Source organism: Trichechus manatus, unplaced genomic scaffold, assembly GCF_000243295.1.
Source record: "Trichechus manatus latirostris isolate Lorelei unplaced genomic scaffold, TriManLat1.0 scaffold00064, whole genome shotgun sequence".
In the NCBI taxonomy this organism is placed as follows: Eukaryota; Metazoa; Chordata; class Mammalia; order Sirenia; family Trichechidae; genus Trichechus; species Trichechus manatus.
Genome location: NW_004444000.1, coordinates 13,647,976 through 13,674,171, shown reverse-complemented (window position 1 = coordinate 13,674,171; position 26,196 = coordinate 13,647,976). Strand labels below are relative to the sequence as shown.

The following is a 26,196-nucleotide window of genomic DNA, read 5'->3' as shown; positions in this document are numbered from 1 at the left end:
TTCCCCTTGAGAACAGGAACCAGACAAGGATGCCCTTTATCACCACTATTATTCAACATTGTGCTGGAGGCCCTCACCAGAGCAGTTAGGCTAGAAAAAGAAATAAAGCGCATCCAAATAGGTAGAAAAGAAGTCAAAGTATCTCTATTCGCAGATGATATGATCTTATACATGGAAAACCCCAAGGAATACACAAGAAAACTACTGGAACTAATACAAGATTTCAGCAAAGTTTCAGGATACAAGATAAACATACAAAAATCAATTGGATTCCTTTACACCAACAAAGAGAACCTTGAAGAGGAAATCACCAAATCAATACGATTTACAATAGCCCCCAAAAGATAAAATACTTAGGAATAAATCTAACCAGAGATGTAAAAGATCTTTATGGAGAAAACTACAAGACACTACTGCAAGAAACTAAAAGAGAAACTAAAAGTGGAAAAATATACCTTGCTCATGGGTAGGTAGACTCAACATAGTGAAAATGTCAATTCTTCCCAAAGCAATCTACAGATACAATGCAATCCTGATCCAAATTCCAGCAGCGTTTTTTAATGAGATGGAGAAACAAATCACCAACTTCATATGGAAAGGGAGAGGCCCCAGATAAATAAAGCATTACTCAAAGAGAAGAACAAAGTGGGAGGCCTTACACAACCTGATTTTAGGACCTATTATACTGCCACGGTAGTAAAGACAGCCTGGCACTGGTACAGCAACAGATACATAAACCAATGGAACAGAATTGAGAATCCAGACATAAATTCATCCACCTATGAGCAGCAGATATTTGATAAAGGCCCAAAGTCCATTAATGGGGAAAAGAAAGTTTCTTGAACAAATGGAGCTGGAATAACTGGATATTCATCTGCAAAAAAATGAAACAAGACACATACCTCACACCATGTACAAAAACTAACTCAAAATGGATCAAAGACTTAAATATAAAATCGAAAACGATAAAGATCATGGAAGAAAAAATAGGGACAATGCTAGGAGCCCTAATACGTGGCATAAACACAATACAAACCATAAGTAACAATGCACAAGCACCAGAAGAGAGACTAGAAAATGGGAGTTCCTAAAAATCAGACACTTATACTCATCCTAAGACTTCACCAAAAGAGTAAAAAGACAACCTACAGACTGGGAAAAATTTTTGGCTATGACAAATCTGATCAGTTTTTAATCTCTAAAATCTACAAGATACTCCAAAACCTCAACAGCAAAAAGACAAATAACCCAATTTAAAAATGGGCAAAGGATATGAACAGGCACTTCACCAAAGAAGATATTCAGGCAGCTAACAGACACATGAAGAAATGCTTACGATCGTTAGCTATCAGAGAAATGCAGATCAAAACTACTATGAGATATAATCTCACCCCAACAAGGCTAGCATTAATCCAAAAAACACAAAATAACAAATGCTGGAGAGGTTGTGGAGAGACTGGAACACTTACATACTGTTGGTGGGAATGTAAAATGGTACAACCACTTTGGAAACCGATTTGGCGCTTCCTTATAAAGCTAGAAATAGAAGTACCATACGATCCAGCTATCCCACTCCTTGGAATATATCCTCGAGCAACAAGAGCCATGACACGAATAGATATATGCACACCCATGTTCATTGCAGCACTGTTCACAATAGCCAAAAGATGGAAGCAACCTAAGTGCCCATCGATGGACGAATGGATAAACAAACTATGGTATATCCACACAATGGAATATTATGCAACGATAAAGAACAATGATGAAGCTGTGAAACATCGTATAACTTGGTGGAAGCTAGAACTTATTATGCTGAGTGAATTTAGTCAGTCACAGAAGGACAAATACTGTATAAGACCACTATTATAAAAACTCAAGAAAAGGTTTAAACACAGAAGAAAACATTCTTTGATGGTTATGAGGGTGAGGAGGGACAGTGAGGGTTATTCACTAACTAGATAGTAGACAGGAATCATCTTAGGTGAAGGGAAGGACAGCACACACTACAGGGGAAGCCAGCACAACTGGACTAAACCAAAGCTAAGAAGTTTCCTGAATACAATCAAACACTTTGAGGGACAGTAGCAAGGGTAGGGGTCTGGGGACCATGCTTTCAGGGGACATCTATGTCAATTGGCATAACAAACCTTATTAAGAAAATGTTCTGCATCCTACTTTGGTGAGTGGCGTCTGGGGTCTTAAAACCTTGCAAGCGGCCATCTAAAATGCAGCAATTGGTCCCAACCACTTGGAGTAAAGGAGAACGAAGAACAGCAAAGACACTAAGAAAGTATTGGCCCAAGAGACAGAAGGGCCACATAAACCAGAGACTGCATCAGCCTGAGACCAGAAGAACTAGATGGTGCCCAGCTACCACCAATGAATGTCCTGACAGGGAACACAACAGAGGGTCCCTGATGGAGCAGTAGAACGATGGGATGCAGAACTCAAATACTAGTAAGAAGACCAGACTTAATGGTCTGACTAAGACTGGAGGTGCCCCAGAAAGCATGGCCCCTGATCTCTCCATCACCCTAGAACTAAAACAATTTCCGAGGCCAACTCTTCAGACAGGGACTGGACTGTGGGACATAAAGTGATACTTGTGAAGAACGTGCCTCTTAGACAAGTAGATACAAGAGACCAAAGTGGGGGCTTCTGTCCAGAGGTGAGAGGGGAAGGTAGAGAGAATTAGGAGCTGGTTGAATGTTCATGGGGAATCAGGGGTGGAGGGGAGGATTGTGCTGTCGCAGAATGGGGTGAGCGGTTGGGGTCTCATAACAATGTATGTTAAAAAAAAAATTCTGTGTGGGAGACTAACTTGAAATGTAAACTTCATTTAATTACAACAATTAAAAAAAAGAAAAGAAAAGAAAAGCAGAACTGCTAAGGCAGACCCCCAAAGCCTTGGGCACTGCGAGGTGAACAGAAAGGCCCCCAGACCTGTACTGGCCCCTTCCCCACCTCTTTCCCCAGCTCCTTTGTCTCGGGCAAGTCTCTTCTCTTACAGGAATAGGGAAGAGAACAGACAGCTCTGGGAAACACTGCAGAATGTTCTTATCTTTCCCACGCACAGAAGGAAGTGCGAGGTGATATGGCGCGTATTTGGACCCATCTAGAGCTGCTCTCAGGCAGTCTCAGGCCTGGAGCACCAGGGGCGCACCTGAGAGGCAGGGAGGGAGAAAAACACACAGTCTCGCTGGGAATGAGCGGACTCACTGTTTGTCAGCATCTGCAGATCTTCCACTGACGGAGGGGCCGCCTTCTTCTCGTAGGGGATGACGGTGTTCAGATACTACAAGAGACACAGGCACGCGGCCCTTGAAACACAAGACATGACCCTCCGGGGCTGAGCTGTGGTTGACGATTTGCAGGAGGACTGTGCTTTTCTCTAAGAACCACACTTCACTGAATTTGACATTCTCACAACTCCCATGATAATCTCCTCCCCACTATTTCGGCATCCTTTTTTCCCATCTTCAGGAATAAGCCCTTTAAAAGTAAGACTTTGCTGTAGCAGCCAGGAAAAATTTTCTCCATTTCAACATCTACATTCTTCCTGTGCTAGAAACTTTTTGGTTATTTAGGAATCCTGGTGGTAATCGACTCAGCGGCACTAGGTTTGGGGTTTTTTTTTTCTTTTGGCGGGGGCGGGGAAGCTTGTTCTCCTTCAGGCTAAGAGCAGAGAACATCTTAAAAGGATTATATTTTCTTATCCTTTGCAGTTCAACTTGACAATGAATTGGCTGTTTTCTCTTTTGTCAAAAACGACAGGCAGAGAACCGCCGTTCCGCCCAGTCTTGGATGTTGGATTTGCTCCCTCTGCTGGACATGAGATGCTTCTGCAACAAAGCCAGCATCTTAGGGCCCAGGAGAAAAAAAAAAAACATTGCCGTAGAGTGGATTCCAACTCATAGCGACTCTACAGGACAGACTAGAACTGCTCCATAGGGTTTCCAAGGCTGTCATCTTTGCGGAAGCAGACTGCCACATCTTTCTCCCATGGAGCAGCTAGTGGGTTCAAACCACCGACCTTTCAGTTAGCAGCGTAGCGCTTAAACACTGCGCCCCAGGGCTCCTTCAGGCTGGAGAGACCTCAAAGGGTTGTAAGGGGCCCTGGAGCAGTGAGTGAGAAAAGTTCCAGGTCAAGAGCTGAGAGGCTTGTATTTTAGTCTCGTCTCTGCCACGAGCAGTGTGGCTCTGAGACAGTGCCTAATCGTTCTGGGCCTGTAAAATGAAAGGGCTGGATTAGATGTTCCCTAAACTCCCTTCCCACACTACACGTCTAGAATCCTGACTCTGAGGATTCAGTTACAAACATGTTTGAAACGCATACACACTTCACGTGCACGCACTCCACAGTTTCAAGCGGATCCATTACACACCTGTCACCTCTCTGAGACTGAGCACCAGACGAGGGCAGGGACTATGACTTACACATCTGTGAAGCCAAGGGCCTAGCGGCGGAGCTTAGCACATAACAGACACTCAAGAAAGGTTTTGGACACTGTGTTGACAACCAGAACCGCCAGCTGCTTCTCAGGCAAGTTATGAACTACACGGAGCCAACGAGGAGATGCCAAAGCATCAAGTCCAGTCTGAGCAAGACCATTGAACAGGCAGTCCTGGTGTTGGCCCAGTTGGTGATCTGATGTGGTAGAGCTGATTAAGCTCTTGACTGGGCTATATCATGAAATAGGTTCCCTTTTAATAGATTTTCCTCTGAAAACAACTTAATCTGTAGGTCTACGAGTCACGTTGACTTTTAAATTTTGTCCACATCCTAGAGTATTGAAGCTCAAAATAACATTTACCTTTAAGAAGACACTTTCTGTTCTTTCTTAAGCGTGGAAGAAAATTTTAGGACTCCTCTTGCTCAAATGCTGGGATAATGCTAGTGACTCACTGTTCCCACTCCCTGTTAGGGAGACCCAGTTGTAAGAGATTGGGAGCAGGGAGACTGCTCATACCTGTTTGTCGGTCCCCGAGGAGCCGAAGGTCTGGCGGATGCTGCTTTGCAGAATACTGGAGATGCCCTCCATGCTGAAGCGCTGGGGGAGAGGGGAGAGACTCAGGAAGGGCAAATGTTTCCTGCTCCATAGTCACCCCCAGACACATCTGCATCCTCCCTAAATGACCCAGACCAGCCAGTCCTCACGCTATCCCAGGTAACTGTTCCAGGGTTCTGTGACTAGAAAGTAAAGGTAAGACCTGAGTTAAAAGGTCAACATTTAAGCCTGAACCTTGCAAGAATAAGTAGTAGGATCTCAAAGACTCTGTCTCAAAGACCCTTACCTTAGTAAGTCCCCCAAGGTAGCAAGCCCCTCTTCCTTTCCCACGTCTCCTCATTCCACCCTCCATTGCACAAGTAGAAAAATAAAGCAGCATAGTAAAACTAAAACAGATAGTGGTGCAAAGACCTTGGGGAAAAAATAAACGTTCCACCACTGGGAAGAACAGGTTAGAAGCAACTGTCCTTATCTGGGAAGAATTTTTCAACATGTGCATGCATACACCCAGTTTGGTCCCCGGGTGGCACAAACAGTTAAGTGCTCAACTACCAGCCAAAAGGTTGGTGGTTCAAACCCACCCAGAGGCACTTTGGAGGACAGGCCTGGTGACCTGCTTCCTAAAGGTCACAGCCATTGAAAACCCGATGGAGCAGTTCTACTCCAAACACATGGGGTCGCCAGGAGTCGGAATCGACTCAACTGCAACTAACAAAACAACAAGGCCCAATTCAGTAGGTCTGGGATAGTGCTCCTGAGATGACCAGCTGAGCTTCCCTGGTTAAGAACCATTGATTTGAAGAATCCTGTCAATGTAACAATAAGGCATCTGATAATTTTCAATCCCTGAAACATCCGACACACACTCTAAAGAGATGAGTCAGGACTATAAGCTATGCCTGCAACAGAAATTCTGACCCAAAGTCCCAAGACACATCTTCATTCGATACTAAAGACCTTCACCCCACCTTCTAAGGTCTCGCCTACAGAGGACACATGCCCTATTCAATCATTCTTAATGTTTACATCCACCTCCCCAGTTAGACTGTGAGTCCTTTGGACATGTAGGGAAGACAGGTACCATCTTCCCTACTTAGTGATTTCCCGGTCTCTCATGGTGCTGGCTTCACTCAGTCACTGCTCAGTAAATGTCTGTTTATAGTGAGTCTACGGAAAGGTTGTGTTGGGACCTGAAATACCTAGGGCTGGTGTTGGACACGCCTAGTCCCTGGCTGGGCTTTTCACGTACCTTGAGAGGCATCTGGTTTCCCTTCTCTATTCGGCTGCTCTGCAGGCTCAGTCCCTTCTCTTTCCGCCTCTTTTTCATCAGTTCTCGCTGCTCCTTTTGCTTGTTCTGAACCTCAATAAGCACCGTGATGAAGGAGTTCTTCACTTCCTTCTCAAACTCCAGCTCATCCCGGCGGGCCAGCTGTTGGACCAGCTCCTCTGAGAAGTCGTGGATGGCCCCCTCCACCTGATCCAGCAGCTCAGTCAGCTCAGACCCTGACATGTGCCTTAGCCCTGTGGGGAGAAACCATCCCGCAGGTAGCCCCTGCTTCCAAGCTAGATCCCACGGGGGGCTCCTGGTGCCACCACCATGAGAGATGGGACTGCTTGTCAAGGGGAGACCCCTTCCAACTCTATAAGGTCCAGCAGAGACGTCACAATTTAAGGGCATGCTAGGAAGGGAGGGGCCACCAGTATGTCTTCTGTAGAGGACAGCATTACTCTTAGGCAACCAACGAGGAAGAAGAAACAGACCCCAAAGAAGCTTGTGGACTCTGTCCACGAAACTGTGGTGGATGGTGGATAGACACATAGCTTTCTGACCCATGTTCTGTCTCCCTGTTTTTCCTCCTGTCTCATAATAGTCTTCACGTGAAATGGGTGAAGGTGAAGGAAAAACACCAAGAGGAGGTTTTTGGCATCTGTACTGAAGAGCAACAGAGAGGTGGTGTTTACTTTCAAGACCTGATCAAGACATGCTGACCGCAAAATAAGCAGAGAGTGGGAGAAGGGGAAGGGAAAGTCAGTATTTAGGAAGTATCAAGTTTCTGTTTACAGCAATGGAAAATCTGGCAATGGATGTTGGTGATGGTTGCACAACATGATGGATGCCATTGATGTCACTAAATTGTACACATGGCAAATGTTAAATAGGCAGATGTTGTGTTCTAGATATTCTTACAACAATAAAAAAATAAGCTAAAATCCTCCAAAAAATAAAAATAAGCAGAGAGATCTGAGGCTTTCTTTACACCTGTGGTTCTGTGTCACGGCACACGTACTCAACAAAATATGGACTGTAGAAGACAGCAACATACTTAAAAATGAGACCTCGCTAATTGGTACAAAGTGTTCTGCTACTTGCAGAAAAAGAGAGCCTGAGATGATTGGAAACAATAACTATTTTAACTTCTTGTCCCCTGAGACGTCTTCATTTAGAAGAGATGGGGGGAGTCATATTTTCAAATATGTCGCTTTCTAATGGTATCTTTTGGTGTTAGCTCAGAATCCATTTTCCTTTTTCTTTCTGCTGGGGCCTGGACACTTGCTGACAAGGTTCAATTCTCCCCTTTACTTAGCTCTTCGGAGCTGTCCTTCTCCTTCTGTTTTTGCCATTTCACTCTGCATTTCAGCTGATTTCATGAATCTTTTGCTGAATGAATCTATGTTTAGAGCCTTTGTGTGGCTGAGAATGGCACGATTGGGGCTGCTATGAATACAGCACCTCAGCCAGTGCCACTCGGTCCCCCTGAATAGAGTCTTTCTGCTGGCTGGCACCCTGCCCCTGCCCCTGCCCCTGCTCCTGCTCCTGCTCCTGCTCCTCCTCCTGCTCCTGCACCTGCCCCTGCTCCTCCTCCTCCTGCTGCTCCTCCTTCTCCTCCTGCTCCTGCACCTCCTCCTGCTCCTGCCCCTGCTCCTGCTCTTCCTCCTCCTCCTCCTGCTCCTGCACCTCCTCCTCCTGCCCCTGCCCCTGCTCCTGCCCCTCCTCCTGCTCCTAGCCCTGCTCCTCCTCCTGCTCCTGCACCTCCTCCTCCTCTTGCTCCTGCTCCTGCTCCTCAGAGTCACAAAGTTTTACTTTCAGGGCACAGCTCTTCTGATCACACTTCTGTTGTTTAGGAGTTCCCTGGTACAGTTAACACGCTCGACTGCTAACCAAAAGGTTGCAGGTTCCAGTCCCCTCAGAAGCACCTCAGAAGAAAGGCCTGGCAATCTACTTTCCAAAAAATCAGCCATTGAAAATCCTGTGGAGCACAGTTCTACTCTGACACAGAGTCGACTCAACAGCACCTAGTTTTAACCTTTACTTTGACCTCTACACCCTGACCAACCCACCTTTTCTCTTCATTATTTCTAAATCCCTATGACTCCATAAATAGATCTGTTCCTCCTGCAGCACTGGCATCGTTATCCCTAAAGATAAAGGAACTTCATACTCAATTTTGCCTTTGCTGGGTTAGGTTTTTTCCATTTCACACTTCAGCTAGTGCTTTCTTTGCCTGATCGTAATTACTATAAACCTGTGTTCCAACAGTTAATCCCACACGAGTGTGGACTTTGGAGTTCACCTACCTGTGTTCAGTTTTTGGCTCCACCTCTTACAACCTGTATGCGGCCTTGGACAAGTTGTAAGTCTAAGACTCCTCTCTAAGACTCAACCCAAGTGGGGTTGGGTAGGTCCCTGGGTGGCACAAACAGTTTGTGCTTGACCACTAACCTAAAGGTTGACAGTTCAAACCCACCCAGAAGCACTGTGAAAGGTGTGGTGATCTGCTCCCGTGAAGATTACAGCCAAGGAAACACTATGGAGCAGTTCTACTCCATAACACATGGGGTCACCATGAGTTGGAATTGACTTGATGGCAACAAGTTTGGTTTCATTTTGGTTTAATGGAGTTGGTGCGAGGATTAAATGAGACTATGCATACAAAGTCTTTGAACAGGGTCAGCCCATAGAAAGCACTCCCAAAATATAAGCTATTATCATTTCCTTTTGTTGCTCCCCCCACCCCCGCCATATTAATGTTATGGAAGCATCACTCATTGCTGTTGGATAGTAGGTTCAGTTTCTTCTACTTATTCTGCTTTTGTCCTGTTCTTTCATTAGTTTTACCATTCTACTTTAATTTTTTTCTTCTTTTTTTTTTTTAATTGTGCTTTAGGTGAAGGTTTACCGAGCAAATTAGTTTCTCATTAAACAATTAACACACATATTGTTTTGTGACATTGGTTGCCAACCCCGTGACATGTCAACACTCTCCCCTTCTCAACCTTGGGTTCCCCGTTTCTATTCATCCAGCTTTCCTGTCCCCTCCTGCCTTCTCTGTCTTGCCCATGGGCTGGTGTACCCATTTAGTCTCGTATACATGGTTGAGCTATGTGTATTATTGTTTGTTTTATGGGCCTGTCCAATCTTTGGCTGAAGAGTGAACCTCAGGAGTGACTTCAGTACTGAGTTCAAAGGGTGTCCAGGGATCATACTCTCGGGGTTTTTCCAGTCTCCATCAGACCAGTAAGTCTGGTCTTTCTTTGTGAGTTAGAATTTTGTTCTACATTTTTCTCCAGCTCTGTCTGGGACCCTCTATTGTGATCCCTGTCAGAGCAGTCAGTGGTGGTAGCCAGGCACCATCTAGTTGTGCTGGACACAGTCTGGTGGAGGCTGTAGTACTTGTGAGCCATTAGTCCTTTGGACGGATCTTTCCCTTGTATCTTTGATTTTCTTCATTCTCCCTTGCTCCAGATGGGGTGGGACCAGTAGACATATCTCAGATGGCTGCTCACAAGCTTTTAAGACCCAGATGCTACTCACTCAAGTAGGATATAGAACATTTTCCTTATAAACTATGTTATGCCAATTAAGCTAGATGTTCCCCGAGACCATGGTCCCTAGCCCTCAGCCCAGTAACTCAGTTCCTCAGGGAGTTTGGATGTGTCTACGACGCTTCTATGACTTTACCTTGGTCAAGTTGTGCTGGCTTCCCCAGTATTGTGTACTGTCTTATTTTACCATTTTACTTTAATTTTTCTCAGGTGCCTTAATTTTTTTTTCAAAAGTGCTAATCCTGCTTCTCTCCCGGAGTCGAGTGAGAAAGGTGTTGCCAACTGCCAGGATTCGTAAGCCTCTGCTCTGGGGCAGTGATGGAGGTTCTGCTGAGCTCATGCGAGGTGGCACCCATAGTGGGTGTGTCATCCCCACGCGCCTGCCCTGGGCCTCACCTTCGTAGGACCAGTTGTTGTTGAAGGTTTGCGTCAAGGCCTGCATCTCCTGCAGGAGGACCGAGTCTGCTTGGGAGGTGGTTTCTTCCCCTTCCTCTTCTTCCAGAACCTCCTCTTCCTCCTCAGGGTCTGGGGAGTTCTGCATCATTTCCTCAATCTCCTCAATTACCTGAAGAAGGTACATGAAAAAGGGCTAATTGTGTTCTCTGCTAGAGGGACGTTCTGGCTTGAATTTTGGTTAGCTAAAGATGTGTCTAATTTGATGTCTGTAAAATTCCTAAAGCAATATGATTACTTAATAAATATTAAATAATAATAAAAACAGATCCAGCCAAAGGCTTACATGTCCTCTTTCTTTAATGTAAAGTACCCCTTAGAGTAGAACCTCTTCCAAGAACCCCATTTAGATGAGTGCTTTGTTGGAAATAAACTGCTCTTTCAGGAAATGGAGCCAAGCTGCCTGGAAGGGATCATTTCCTTCAATTTGCTGAGCACTTTATTTCTAAGTAGGAAAATATTTTATCTCTCCAACTTTGACACAAAATCCAGTCCTTTAATTGTTAAAATACGTATGACTGTGCAAAACAAAGTGTTCCAAGGACAACTCAAAATAGGGAAGCCATTTTACACAAAGGAAAAAAGCTCTTTCCCCAGAATTGACTTAGACAGAAATTGAAACTGCACAGCAACAAATAAGAATAAAGATTTTAAAAAATGATAAAAGCACAGATAGAGCCTGGAGAGCAGAAAATAGATAAGCAGCCCAGTTCTAATTCAGATTATTGAGAGTGGACAGCTCCTAGAAGTGGAGGGCATAAATAGATATCTTCCAAAAGGAATAAACCAAAAAGAACCAAACCCGTTGCCATCGAGTCAATTCTGACCCATAGAGACCCTATAGAACAGAGTAGAACTGCCCACAGGGTTTCTAAGGAGCAGCAGATGGATTTGAACTGCAGACCTTTTGGTTAATAGCTGAATTAACAAGGCTTTCCCAAAAGCAACAGGGGTGCATTAACCATTCACACATAAAGAAAATGGAATACACAAAAGCCACTTCTGAAAGTGAATCTGTAGAAGAGTTTGGTTGCAAGAATACATTGATACATTTGTCTGTTCTCCATGCTGTGATGGAGTCAGGCTTACAGGCCACTGGACTGTGAACTTTGAAGTGAGTTTCTTCATGTTGGGTTGGACAAAAGATAACAGGGCTTAGGATCTCTTACTTTAGAATAATTCCTATTTTTATTTCCAAGCCTTCTTAACTCTAGTCATAAATTTAGGGGACTCCTAGACTTTGACTACTGCAAAACATTTCATAGTATGCAGTCGAACGACACGACCCTCCTTTACAATTTTAAGGCTGCGTTTTGCTTTTTCTCGAGCAGCCATCATTAAATTTCTGAGGTCTGATTTCCCTCAAAAGGAGCCCTGGTGGCGCAGTGCTCAAGAGCTCGGCTGCTAACTGAAAGGTCAAACCCACCAGCCACTATGCAGGAGATAGATGTGACAGTCTGCTTCCTTAAAGATTACAGCCTTGGAAACCCTGTAGGGCCATTCTTCTCTGCCCTATAGGGTCGCTATGAGTTGGAATCGACTCAATGACAATGGATTTGGTTTTTCGGTGTTTAGTTCTCTTAAGAGCTTGGCTGCAAACCAAAAGGTCAGCAGCTCAAATGCACGAGCCACTCCTTGGAAATCCTATGGAGCAGTTCTACTCTGTCCTATAGGGTCGCTATGAGTCGGAATCAACTCAATGGCAACAGGTTTGGTTTTTTTGGTTTTTAGTTCCCTCTACAATTCACAAGAATATCTATTAGCTCCTATTCTTTTTTTATCTAGTTCCCTTCAACCTCTTAATCTTCACCTATCTCAAATCCCACCTTTTTATGACAGATTAGCAGAGTTCCCTCTTCTGGAAAGCACTTTCTTGTGCTGAAGGCTCCTGGTGGAGCTTCATCAGAGATACTTTGAGAAACCTTGTATGGGACCTTGCACAAAATAAGCATTCAGTAAATATTTGTTGGCTAAAGGGTTGAATAAGGAATCTAGGGACTCAGTAATATCCTCTTTAAGTAACAAATTATTAAAACCAAAGTATCATTAATAAAACGTGAAGCACTGTATCTTTTTTCATAAACAAAGACAGATGTATCTCTAAGATCCTTTTGGAAGGATCAAAATTTTCAGTATTGTATGAAATATGAGAAAATATCCATCATACAAAAGCTTCATCTGCCATTTTTATTTGTGGAAGGACAAGTATTTGGGAAAGCCCTGGTGATACAGTAGTTAAGAGGTCGGCTGCTAACCAAAAGGTCAGCAGTTCGAATCCACCAGCTGCTCCTTGGAAACCCTATGGGGCAGTTCTACTCTGTCCTACAGGGTTGCTATGAGTTGGAATTGACTTGGCAGCAATGGGTTTAGTTTTGAGTTTGAAGTATTTGGGACCCTTGCTTAGGTATCTCCAAGTCAATGAATTACAAGGAGAGGCTCATCAGGAGGTGGGGTCAATAAACACTGGGCCTGTTTCTCAAAGACTCGCCCCACCCAACCAAGTGTCAGAAATTGTGCTGCATGTTCACTGCCATCACGTTCTAGCACCTGGAAACTGAGGCATAAGAGAAATGAAATCTCTTATTAAAGACACTGTTCACCATAGATCCAGCCACCACAAGACCACGTGTCTTTCTTCCACCCTAAGTGGATGTGGCAAGTATATTCTCCTAAACTTTTTCTCCATCAGAAGACCAAAAGTCACAAGGCAAAATCTAGAGAGATAGTCGTACCTGATCTGCTGTGAGTACAGGTTCCTCATTGATGCCAGAATCATTTTCACTCTTCTCATTGAACTCTTCCTCCTTCTCATGGATCTGAAGGGCGGAAATGGAATTCTGAGTGACCATCTGCAGGACTTGGCTTCCCTCTGGTCTTTAGAATAGATGATACTGGCTGAGAGGCCACTTCAGACATTCACTGCCTAAAGAGGGATGCTAAAGAAGTGTCCAGAACTCCAAACATACCCCAATCACACAGCATGCATCATTGAGTCCAACTTGGTGAGAAAAGGATGAAGAGGGAAGATGGTCGCCACCATTCTAACTCACTGATCTTTAACTCACAGACAGGTCATCCTTGGGTGAGCAAGGAACCTACTCAAGGTGGGTGATGCTGCAACCAAATCCTCCAGCAAGGGTGTACTTGTCGTATTAAGGAATTTCAATCTGGGTGTTTGTTTTCAGATTTTATTTTATAAGGCATTTTAAGGCATATGTTGTTCCAGCCCAAACTATGGAATACCATCCTGTTCCTAGAATCCAGGCATAGTGTTGTAGCTGATGGAGCATGAAATGAGTGTACATGGGGTGTGTCACTGAATAACCCTGACCACATGAACTGAAGGACAAGCTAAACAACAAAAAAAGAGAGAAATTCCCTTATCCTATTTGCCCTGTGTCTCTAAAATTCCATAATCCTAAGTAAGATTCTCTAAGTTCCCCACCATCGACATTCTAGATATTTAAATCCAAAAGAGAGTTTTATTAGTTTAAAGCAGTGATTCTCAATCCTGGCTGTCCATAAACATCACTTGAGGAGCTTTTAAGAAATGCAGATGCCAGGGCCCACCCTCAGCAATTCCAATTCCACAGGTCTGGAGTGGGGCCCTGGCATCTGTATTTTTTAAGTTCCAGGTAATCATAATGCACAGCCAGAGTCGAGAACACTGGTGTGAAGTAATCCTGCAGAAACTTTCATCCAGCCAGCAGGTCCTCTCCTTAGTCTCTCCTTGTCCTCGTTGCCAACTCAATTATATCCAATGCCAGGTGTTCTGATCTTCCTTTTCAAAAGTGACTAGGCAAGAGTGTTTTAGAAGAGAAAGAAGATAATGCCCTTGATCACATGATATTCATAGTGTATCTGGCTTCACTGACCGTATCCCAAACTTCCATATTCTGGCATTTAGTTTCAAATCCCACACAGATAAACCACTAAACCAGCAGACAAGCTGTCCGTGTCCAGAAGTTTGATTTGTAAGTCACATAGGGGGTTGGCAAGAAGTGTCTCCAGGAGGTCTTCCAGCAGAGCCATCTCTCAACTAGGAATTAATTTTAGTTGCTCCCCAATAGGTGGCATGCTTATCTGCCTCTTCCTTGAGGAATCACACTTTCCTACTGTAACAGGAAACACTCCAGTTCCAAGCAACCACATCAGAGACTTATCCCCTCCTCTTTGTGCTCCGCATTGACAGACACCTCTAACCAAACACACCACCTTCCATCTCCATTTGCCTAAAGCCAGGAATCCCCACGTGGATTCTTTATCTCCTGGGTCTTACTACCTCCATCCTCCTTGTCCCTAAACTTGTCTCCATCCCTCTCTCTAGCTTTTGATTCTGATTCTCTCATTCCTCCTCACCCTCTCTAGGCCTGGCTCCCACATTTTCCCTCAATCCTACCAGACTCTGTTCTGCTCCATTAGCTTCTGTCACTTCTCAACAAGCTCTCTTTCCTCTACACATACCACTTACAAAGTCTCAGCTTCCTTCAGCTGCCAGGACAATATTTTGTGCAGAGAAAGGAAAGCTGAAGGGGAAATAAAAGAGAGAGGGGAGAGAGAGAAAGATTTTTGAAAAATGACAGTACTTATGTATGCAGACGGTGTTTTCAATCGCCTCATACGCATGTGAAAGCTGGGCAATGAATATGGAAGACCGAAGAAGAATTGACGCCTTTGAATTATGGTGTTGGAGAAGAATATTGAATATACCATGGACTGAAAAAAGAACAAACGAATCTGTCTTGGAAGAAGTACAGCCAGAATGCTCCTTAGAAGCAAGGATGGAGACTTTGTCTCACATACTTTAGACATGTTATCAGGAGGGATCAGTCCCTGGAGAAGGACATCATGTTTGGTAAAGTAGAGGGTCAGCAAAAGAGAGGAAGACCCTCAATGAGATGCACTGACACAGTGGCTACAACAATGGGATCAAGCATAGCAATGATTGTGAGGATGGCGCAAGATGGGGCAGTTTTTCGTGCTGTGGTACATGGGCTCGCTTTGAGTTGGAACCAACTCAACCACACCTAACAACAGCAACAACATGTACACAGATACTCTTATTCCTAGTATATGACATAGAAATTGCCACAGCAAGTTCCTTTGGCCTCCTGTATGGCAATAGAAGGCTGTAAAAATGGGAAGGCTACAGGCTAAAAACAATCTTCAAGCCAGGTTATGGCTGAATTTCTCTGTGGGCTAAAACTGCAACTTACTTCCACACTACTGAAGTAAACTGTCCTCTTCCAAGAAAAATTATTCTTCCAAGTGACTTCTTCCCAGAATTGAGAGAAGACTTGGATCCAGAAAAGGGTCTGGCCATGCCATTCAGCAAGCTGTTTCTCCCTTCTGCTTTTGGTAAAGGGTGTGTCTTTAAAGCTGTATAACAAGGCAGTTTAAAGCTTGAAAATAAATGCAAAGAAAATTCTCAGCCCCCTGGAGCCTATAACACTTCTAAATTTTGCTTCACAAAATCACAAGTGAGGATTAACATTATGTTCAGTCCGTGTGTTCAGTAATGACTGTTAATCAGTATCTTTTGTTAAAACATTTCAGATAATTCCATTTATAAGAAAAAAGAATTTCTGCAGCATATTTAGTCCTTCGCATAATATTTTCCTTCTCTTACCACCATAGGAGTTTGCCTTCCTGACCAATATTAAAAGAAAACAAATGTCCATCTTCACCAGAGTCCTCCAGCCTCCTTCCTGACGAGTCTCCCAGGTTGCTGGCAGTCAGGTTCATTCTCCTCAAGCAGGAGTTTTGGAGAACTTTTCTCTGGGGACATGGCCTCCCAAAAAGACATGTAGATAGATACCAATATCCGGGGTCTCCAAACAAAATTACCAGGTTCTCACTGGTCACTCTACAAAGTGGCGGAGCGGGAGACAAGCTGTGACCCCACAGAAAAAGTTCAGCCTCCTAGGGCCTCACTTTTAAATATGAAAAGATGCCCAAGTATTGCCAGACATTTGAGGACAACCCTCAACGTGAGAGACAGGGACTAAAACAAACATACACAAAAGAAAAATCAAGTGCAGTGCAGAGAGCAAAAGAAACTCCTTCCAAAAAACTAAAAACGGGACTACAAAAAACACTGAGTCCTTGAAACATGACCAATTTATGAGAATTAAACAAAGAACTAGAAAGAGTTCTCAGAAATTAAAAATAATAGCAAAAATTAAAACTCAGTAGAAGAGTTGAAGATAAGATAGAGAAAATTTCCTAGTGAGTAAAACAAAATAAGTAGATAAAGAATGGGAAAAAAATAAGAACATCAGGAGATAAGTTTAAGAAGCCCACACTTGAATACAGTCAATCCCGAGGTTAAGAACGAGATCTGTTTCTGTGTCTTTAAGTCAAAGTTGTAGGTTAGTCAGAACAGATGAATATGGTTCTTATTTAGCCTTATTTTAGTGTAAGAAAAGGCTCAAGGCCTTTTCAATAACTTAAAAGCTGCATGTGCTGCAAGTGATGGTGATTGTGATGAAGAATTTGTCACAAATAGGGACTGGTTCAATCGTTTCAAAGTGAGGGCAAATTTGTATAACATTAAAGGGCAAGTACTAGCTGTCCATAAGTCCAATGTTTGTAACCTGAGGACTTACTGTAAAAGGAATTCCAGAAAGATAAAATAGAAGAGATGGCTGCTTTCATCAATAACAGAGCAATTAGTACTGAATTTACCCCTCCTGCCATAAACAGTTATGGAGTCCCCAGTGGGACAAATGGTTAACACACTAGGCTGGTAACCAAAATGACAGTTCAAACTGGACAAAATCTATGAGCTAATTGTTTTCAGGCACTGAACAATGGACAGAACAAGGCTATGATCCTTGAAAGAAGGTAAACACATAAAATAAATGAAAGTTGAGAGAATCTGTCCCCTGTGGACCTTCACTACAAGAAATGCTATAGGAAGTGTTTTGGGCTGAAAGGAAATGATGAAAAATCTAATCATTTAGAACTACAGGAAGGAACAGAGAGCACCAGCAATGGTAAATATATGGATGAATGACAGTCTAAAGCAAAAATAATAACTTTGTGTTGTGGGGTATATGATGTCGATTGAAGTAAAATATATGACAACAAGGGCAAAAGGATGGAGGGAGGGAACTTATACTATTATGAGGTTTTTACATTCTTTATGAAGCAGCCCAATATTAATTCTAAGTAGACTATGATAACTTAATGTTTAGTGTAATCTTTAGAACAACCACTGGAAAAACAAACAAACAGAGAAGTATAGCTAAAAATACAAATGAAGACATAAAATGAAATACCAAAAAGTATTTCATTAACCCAAAATAAAGCAAAGAGGGTGGAACAGATGAGACAAATAGAAATGCAAGACAGTACACCTAAGCACTGCTACAAATACTACATTAAATGTTAATGAACTAAACACTATGTAAATGAACTAAACACAATGCAATAATTGTCAGACTGAATAAAAAAGCAAGGCCTAATTAAACGCTGCCTACAACAGACACACTTAAAATACAGAAACACATAGGTTGAAAGTAAAAGAATTGAAAAATCAGTACACATAAGAAAGCTTATGTGTTTAAATTCATATCAGATAAATCGAATTTCAAGGAGTACTACCAGAGATAGAGCAGGACATTTCATAATGACACAAGGGTTGACTGATCAGGAAGACATAACAATTATAAAGTTATATGCACCTGATAACAGAGTTTCAAAATACGTAAAGCAAAAACTAACAGAACTAAATGAAGAAATATACAACTCGATAATAATAGCTGGAGATTTTGACACTCCTCTTAGTAGCAAACAGACAAAAAAAATCAGTTAAGATACAGAAGACTTCAACAATGCTATCAACCAATTTAACCTAGCTGACATTTATAGAACACTACAACCAACAACTGCAGAATAGACATCTTTTCCATGACACGTACTTTCTTCACTAAGATATAACATATGCTGGGCCATAAATCAGTCTCAATATATTTTAAAAGGCTGAAATCATACCAAGCACTTTCTCTGGCAAAAGTAAATTAGAAATCAATAACAAAAAGATAGCTGGAAAATTTCCCAAACACTTGGAAATTAAGCAATATACTTCTCAATAACCCAAGAAATCAAAAGAGGAAATTAGAAAATATTTTTAACTGAATGATGATGAAAACACACCATATCAAAATTTTGGAGATTCAGCTAAATCAGCGTTTAGAGGAAAATTTACATTTAAGATACCTACATTATTAAAAATAAAAAAAGAAAAGAAAGATTTAAGACATGATCAAAGCCTCCACCTTAAATAGCTAAAAAACTGAAGGGCAAATTAAATGCCTAAGTAGAAGGAAGGAAATAATAAGAGAAAAAAAAAACAACAAACTAGAAAATGGACAAAAGAAAAAAATCAAAGAAACCAAAAGTTGGTTCTCTGAAAAGACTGATAATAGTAATAAGCCCATAGACTGACGGATGACAGAGAGATAACACAAATTAGCAATATCAGAAGTAAAAGGGGGAATATCCCTAACACCATAGATCTTACAGACATCAAAAGAACAATAGAATATTATAAACAAGTTTATCTCAATACATTCAATGACTTAGATTAAATTAATCAATTCCTTGAAAAATACAACTTTCCAAAACTGACTCAGGAAGACATAGAAAATCTGAATAATCCTATACCTATTAAAGAAATTGAATTTGTAGTTAAAAACCTTGCACAGAGAAAACTTCAGGCCAAGGTGACATCACTGATAAAGTTCATCAGACATTTAAAGGAAGAAATAATACTAATTAACACAAACTCTTTCAGAAAATAGAGAACATGGTGAAGGGTAAGACAGTACACAGTACTGGGGAAGCCAGCACAACTTGTACAAGGGAAAGTCATGGAAGCTCCATAGACACATCCAAACTCCCTGAGGGACTGAATTGCTGGGCGGAGGGCTGTGGGGACCATGGTCTCGGGGAACATCTAGCTCAATTGGCATAACACAGTTTATAAAGAAAACGTTCTACATTCTACCTTGGTGAGTAGCGTCTGGGGTCTTAAAAGCCTGTAAGCAGCCATCTAAGATACTCCACTGGTCTCACCCCTTCGAGAGCAAGGGAGAATGAAGAAAACAAGATACAAGGAAAAGATTAGTCCAAAGGACTAATGGACCACTACTACCACGGCGTCCACCAGACTCAGTCCAGCGCAACTAAACGGTACCCGGCTACCACCACTGACTGCTCTGATTGGGATCACAACAGAGGATCCCAGACAGAGCTGGAAAAAATGTAGAACAAAATTCTAACTCACAAATAAAGACCTGACTTGCTGGCCTGACATAGACTGGAGAAACCCTGAGAGTATGGACCACAGACACCCTTTTAGCTCAGTAATGAAGTCACTCCTGAGGTTCACCCTTCAGCCAAAAATTAGACAGCCCCATAAAACAAAATGAGATTAATGGGGCACAACCGTCCAGGGACAAGAATTAGAAGGCAGGAAGGGACAGGAAAGCTGGGGATAGGGAACCCAAGGTTGAGTAAGGACAGTGTTGACATGTAGTGGGGTTGTTAACCACTGTCATAAAACAATATGTGTACTAACTGTTTAATGAGAAACTATTTGTTCTGTAAACCTTCATCTAAAGTGCAATAAAAAATAAATAAATAAATAAAAAGAAAATAGAGAACAATTTTCAACTCATTTATGACATTTCAAGAAAAGCACAGAAAAATATTCCTTATGAACATAGATGCAAAAATCTTTAATAAAATATTAATATATCAAATCCCACATTATATAAAAAGGATAATATATCATGACTAAATAAAGCTTATCTTAAAAATGCAAGATTGGTTTAATATTTGAAAATCAATTAACGTAATTTACCACATTAACAAATAAGTGAGTCTACATATATAAATTGATTAACTGATTTATAGATTCGATATCATCACAATCAAATTTCCAGCAAGCTTTTTTATAGAAATTGACCAACGGAAAAAAAAGAAGAAAGGAAACTGACCAACTGATTCCAAAATTTATATGGATATGCAAAGGACCTAGAATAGCCAAAACAATGTTGAAAAAAAAGAACAAAGTTGGAGTACTTCTACTACTTTATTTCAAGACTTATAATAAAGCTACAATAATCAATACAATGTGATATTGGCACAAAGACAGACAAATATATCAACAAAACAATACAGAACTCAGAAATAAATCTATACATACATGGTCAATTGATTTTCAACAAGATGCCAAGGCAATTTAATGGGAAAAGATAATAATTTCAATGAGTGTTACCGGAACAGCTGAATAGCCGTATGCAAAAAAAATATGAGGCTTGACCCTTACCTCACACCATATATAAAAACTAACTTGAAATGGATCATAGATCTAAATATAAGAGCTAAAACTATAGAATTTCTAGAAGACTTAAGAGAAATCCTTAGTGACCTTGCATCTGGCAAAGATTTCTTAAATACAACACAAAAAGCACAAACTGTAAAAAGAAAAAAGCAATAAACTGGATTTCATACCATTTAAAAACATTTGTTTTTCAAAAGATAATGTTAAGAAGATTAAAAGGCAAGGCACAGACTAGGAGAAAATATTTTCAAAACATATATCCAACAAAGGATTTATATCTAGGATATATAAAGAACTCTTACAATTCCATGATAAAAACACAACCCATCAAATAGTGGACAAAAGATTTGACAAACTACACCAAAGAAGATATACAGATTACAAATAAGCATATCAAAAGATGCTCAACATCAGTAGTGGTTAAAAAAAAAAAAAAAACCATTGCCGTCAAGTCAATTCCAACTCATAGTGACCTGATAGGACAGAGTAGAACTGTCCCATAGGGTTTTCAAAGAGCGGCTGGTGGATTCAAACTGCTGACCTTTTGGTTGGCAGCCAAGCTCTTAAACACTGTGCTACCAGGGCTCCCAGTAGTCATTAGAGAAATGCAAATTAAAACCAAAATGAGATACTACTATATACCCACTTAAACCCATTGCTGCTGGGTTGATTCCTACTCATAGCGACCCTATAGGACAGAGTAGAAACACCCCATAGGGTTTCCAAAGAGCGGCTGGTGGATTTGAACTGCTGACTTTTTGGTTAGCAGCCTGAGCTCCCAACCACTGTGCTACCAGGGCTCCATACACCCACCAGAATGTCTAAAATTATAAAGACTGACCATACTAAGTGTTGGTGAAGACGTAGAGCAATTGGAGCTCTCAAACTGACAGTTTCACAGTTCCTTAAAAAGTTAAATATATACCTACTGTATGACCCATCCATTCCACTCCTAGGTTTTTACCCAACAAAAACAGAAGCATATGTCCACACAAGGACTTACACAAGGCTGTTCACAGCAGTTTTATTTGTATTATTCAAAAACAGAAACAACCCAAATGTCCATCCATAGTTGAACAAATAAGCAAATTGTGATATAGCCATACAATGGGATACTACTCAGGAATAAGCTATTGATACATGCAACAACATGGATGAATCTCAGAATAATATGTGGAGTTTTAAAAGCCAGACGAACAGTATATACCGTATGATTCCATTTAAACAAAATTCTAGAAGTATGCAATCTCTAGTGACAGAAAGAGGTCAGTGGTTGCCTAAGGATTAAGGGTGAGATGGAGGGGTGGAAAGGAAGAAACATGAACAGATACAATGGGAATTTGGGGGGTGATTGATATGTTCAATATCTTGATTGTGGTGATGGTTTCAAGATGTATATGTATGTCAAAACATCAAATTACACCCTCTCCCCACTTATCGGCATGGTTAGGTTCCAAAGACCAAGTCATTATGAAAAATCGGTGTTATGTGAAAATGGAGGATGATCACATCAGATCACAAAGTGGAGGATGAATACATCATTACATAACTCCCAAACCACTGAAAATCATGGCCCAGCCAAGCTGACATATAACCTTAACCATCAAAGCCAGCACCTCGGCGTTCATTACTGCCAGACGTATGTTGTTAATACGCAAAGTAGTCAGATAGTAGATTTTTTTACTGTTGTTGAAAATGCGAAACGTTGGATAAGGAGACAATCAATAAGTGAGGAGAACGTGTACACACTTTAGTATGTGCAGTTTATCGTATGCCAATTATCCTTCAATAAAGATACAGAAAAAAAGAAAAGAAAGCCAAAAAAGAAAAAGGTAATAAATTATGACCAAATTGAGTTTCTCTCAAGAATGCAAGATTGGTTTACTATTTGAAAATCAATTCTTGTAATTCATCACAATAGTGTACTAAAGGAGAAAAGCTATATAATCATCTTGATAGACGCAGAAAACAGAAGAAATGAAGCTTCGGAGAAATAATACAAGAAAACGTGCCACAGTTTAAGGTCATAGGTTTCCAGGTTGAAGGAGCCCTCTGAGAACAATGCACAAGGAATGAACAACAGCTCACTAGAAGCCACATTATTGTAAAATCTCAAAACAGAAAGGAGAAACAGAAGATTATAGACACTTCTGGAGAGAACTAAAAAGAGAGCCACATACAAAGCCTGGGAATCAAAATGGCTTCCGGGCTTCTCAACAAGACAACAGCGCCTTCAAATGGTTGAGGGAAAAATTTTTGCAACCTAGAATAACTATCTATCAAGAGAAGCGCTCCATCAAGTATATGACAGGCAAATAAAGACATTCTCCGATATTTTCAGATTTAAAGAGCACCTTCCTCTGCACCTTTTCTCAAGAATCTACTGAATGTGTTTTCTCAAAACAAGACAAAAATCTGGTAACCAGAGGACAGAAGAGAGAACAGAAAGAATCCCCAGGAGATTCCCCAGAAAACACTGGTGCAGCAGACCTCCAGTACAACCAGACCAACTTGTAGCAGAGAGATTCGTGGGCAGGGGAGGCATCAGTTTGGATATCTTCAGGAAAAAAATATTAAACTGGTAGAATACCTGATTTGTTTTAACTATACTGTGAGATTTACAGTTCGGTCAAAGAACGTGGGGTTGAACTAACGATAGGTACACAGCCACGTGCTACATAACATCCGTTCTTGACCCAATATATGTCCATGGTCCCATACGGTTATAACAGAGTTCAGACATCCCAATCGGAGAACATCTCCACCATAATTACACAGCAATAATAATAATAATGTTTTGATGCATACTGCAAAGTGGCAGCCGTCTGTTATTACGAACCATTGTATGTATTTTGAATTTTTAATATAATAGGCTTTATGGGGGTTGTACACAAATTGGATGTTTGTAACCCAAAGACTGCCTATAAATAATACAGCGTTCGCACAACATCCAAATCACGTAACATCCTATTTCATAGAATGTATTGTGAACATCGTGATGCCTTACTGTACAGAAAACTAAGTAAACAGAAAAAGCAAGGTAATTCTCAGCTCCAAGTTAAACTAAAAGTTGTACAAGAGAAAAAGTATTCTTAAAGAACACAACATGGTTCATCGAGAAACAGTACTTGCATAGTTATAAAAATGTATATACTTCATACTGATTTAATATAAATTGGCAACAACCCGGAGTTAGAGGAGGGAAGAGAGAAGGGAGAAAGGTAATGGAGGTGATGTAAGAGAATTGAATCTTCATCTTCTGTAGTACAAAGTTAACAGATACTAGCCAAAACTCATCATTTAAAACATCAAAGAAATAGCAATCTAAATGTGTCATTCAGAAAACTGGAGATATATGCCAGAAGAAACAGCTCAAAGAAAGAACTGTGGTTGCTTCTCAGGGGCAGGGAAAGACAAAACAAGGGATTGCTATTTCTCTCTATATATATATTTTTTTAATCTTTTTAAGGCTTGTACTTATAACTATTATTTTAAAAGTATCATTTGACTTTTTAAACTATGTACACTTTATTTTTATTTTTTAAAAAAGCAGAAATGACTCTTCTGCAGTCATAAATTAACAGGTTCTAGAGCATTTAATTAAATTACTTAATTACAGTCACAAGGACAAGCAGAAACTGGTTTGGGAAGAAACACAACTGATTCTGGACAACGTACCACTTAAGTGGAAGAAGAGGTTTGAGGGCTTGCTAGAGAAAAGCCTACGGGCAGTGCGCCTTCAGTATGCTGGGGCATTCAGCTGGCAAGTTTTACAGAAGGAATACAGAGCAGTGGTTAATCTAGCCAGTCATTTAAGTGGAGGTCAGTTAGAAGAGCTTCTACTGTAATGACTCCAGATAATAATGGAGGATGAAAAAAAGATAGCCTTAATCCATCCACTTTCGCTACCCCATCCTTGTCCCATGGAAGAAATTCTATAAGGAGTGGAGCTCAAGATCACCCTTGTCGAGGTCATTCAATTTGCCCTGAAATATTAACCCTCTGGAGGAAAATCTGCAAATGAGGATAGATTAGTCCTTTTGAAGGTCAGGCTATCTTATATATCCTTTGGCTTAATCCACGAAATGAGTTGGAAAGGTGGCAAAAGAGATAGCAAAGCAAAATCTGCCTTTTAGACCACGATGGACCTGATCTAATTTCAGCAACTAGATTTATTCCATTACTGCCTCCTTCTCCTTTGCATTTTGGGTAAGTACTAAACACCAGACGTACATGCACTGCAAGAGAAAATGAGCAGTCAGGAGTTCAGCATAGGACCTGAGACACAGCCTCCTGTATCTGCGTTGAGTAGGCTTTACAGCAACTTTGTTAGTCTCAAGGTCGCCATCTTACCTACCCCGGCAATGAAGTCTTGAGGTTTTGATTATTTGGGGCTGCTAATGAGTTGGAATGCACTCAACGGCAATGGGTTTGGTTTTCGTTTTTTTTTTTTTTTTTTCGTTATTAAAGAAAGAGCCCTGGTAGTGCAGTGGTTAACCATTTGGCTGCTAACCAAAAGGTCGGTGGTTCAAACCCACCAGGCTCTCTGCAGGAGAAAGATGTGGCAGTCTGTTTTTGTAAAGATAAACCCAAGAACCAAACCTGTTTCGTCAATTCCAACGCAAAATGACCCTCTAGGACGGAGTAGAACTGCCCATAGGGTTTCTGAGGAGCGGCTGGTGGATTCGAACTCCCGATCTTTTGGTTAGCAGCCAAGCTCTTAACCACTCACCACCAGGGCTCCCCATAAAGATTACAGCCTTGGAAACCATATGGGGCAGTTCTACTCTGTCCTATAGGGTCACTATGAGTCGGAATCAACTTGACGGCAATGGGTTACTTATTGAAGAGTTGAGCAGAACATAGAGCCACCTTTTCAATAAATCAGCCAACTGCTGATCTCTTTGCTGTATTATTTTGGGCAATAATCTGCAGAAATATCTCCCAGTAAGGGGAATCTGTTCTTTTGGATTCAATTCTGGATAACCTAGGAAGATTAGATCTACCCTTCTCCCTCATTTGCTGAATCCACAGGGCTGTGATAGCCCTTTCTGATAAGAAATTGTCAAATATCTTTCACAGCTGAAACTAGAAAACCAAATAAAGCAGAACTAGACTTTTAACATGGACAGAGTCATTAAATGATTTTGCCTTTCTTTCGGCTAGGAGGGACAATTTAGATGTTCAGAAAGGTCACTCTCCATAGCCTCTGCAAATCAACTCAAAATAAGTATCCTCTTTATTTCTCGGAAGCTCTTGGGCTACTTTCTTCTTTGGCATGAGTAGTCATACAGTGTGACTCTGGTCCACAGAAGGTCCCATTGGTTGAGTTTCATCAGGAATTCCCTCCAGAGTGAAGAACACCAGGGACACAAGGAAAGTATTAGCCCAGGAGACAGAGAGGGTCACGTAAACCAGAGACTCCATTAGCCTGAGACCAGAGGAACTAGATGGTGCCCAGCTGCCACCACTGACCGCCGTGACAGGGAACACAGCGGAGGGTCCCTGATGGAGCAGGAGAAAAGTAGGGTGCAGAACTCGAATTCTAGTAAAAAG

General features: G+C 41.4%; 1 protein-coding gene across 1 annotated transcript in view; it reads right to left on the bottom strand.

Annotated features, from left to right (window-relative positions):
• FEZ1 (fasciculation and elongation protein zeta 1) overlaps window positions 1-26,196 on the bottom strand; it is a 52,771-nt gene that overhangs the window by 12,116 nt on the left and 14,459 nt on the right. The window contains exons 4-8 of the mRNA XM_004379356.1: window positions 13,019-13,102; window positions 10,230-10,398; window positions 6,259-6,530; window positions 4,971-5,051; window positions 3,220-3,295 (exon numbers count right to left, since the gene is read on the bottom strand). Coding sequence (XP_004379413.1) covers window positions 3,220-3,295; window positions 4,971-5,051; window positions 6,259-6,530; window positions 10,230-10,398; window positions 13,019-13,102 — 682 coding nt within the window. The remainder of the gene's footprint in view (window positions 1-3,219; window positions 3,296-4,970; window positions 5,052-6,258; window positions 6,531-10,229; window positions 10,399-13,018; window positions 13,103-26,196) is intronic.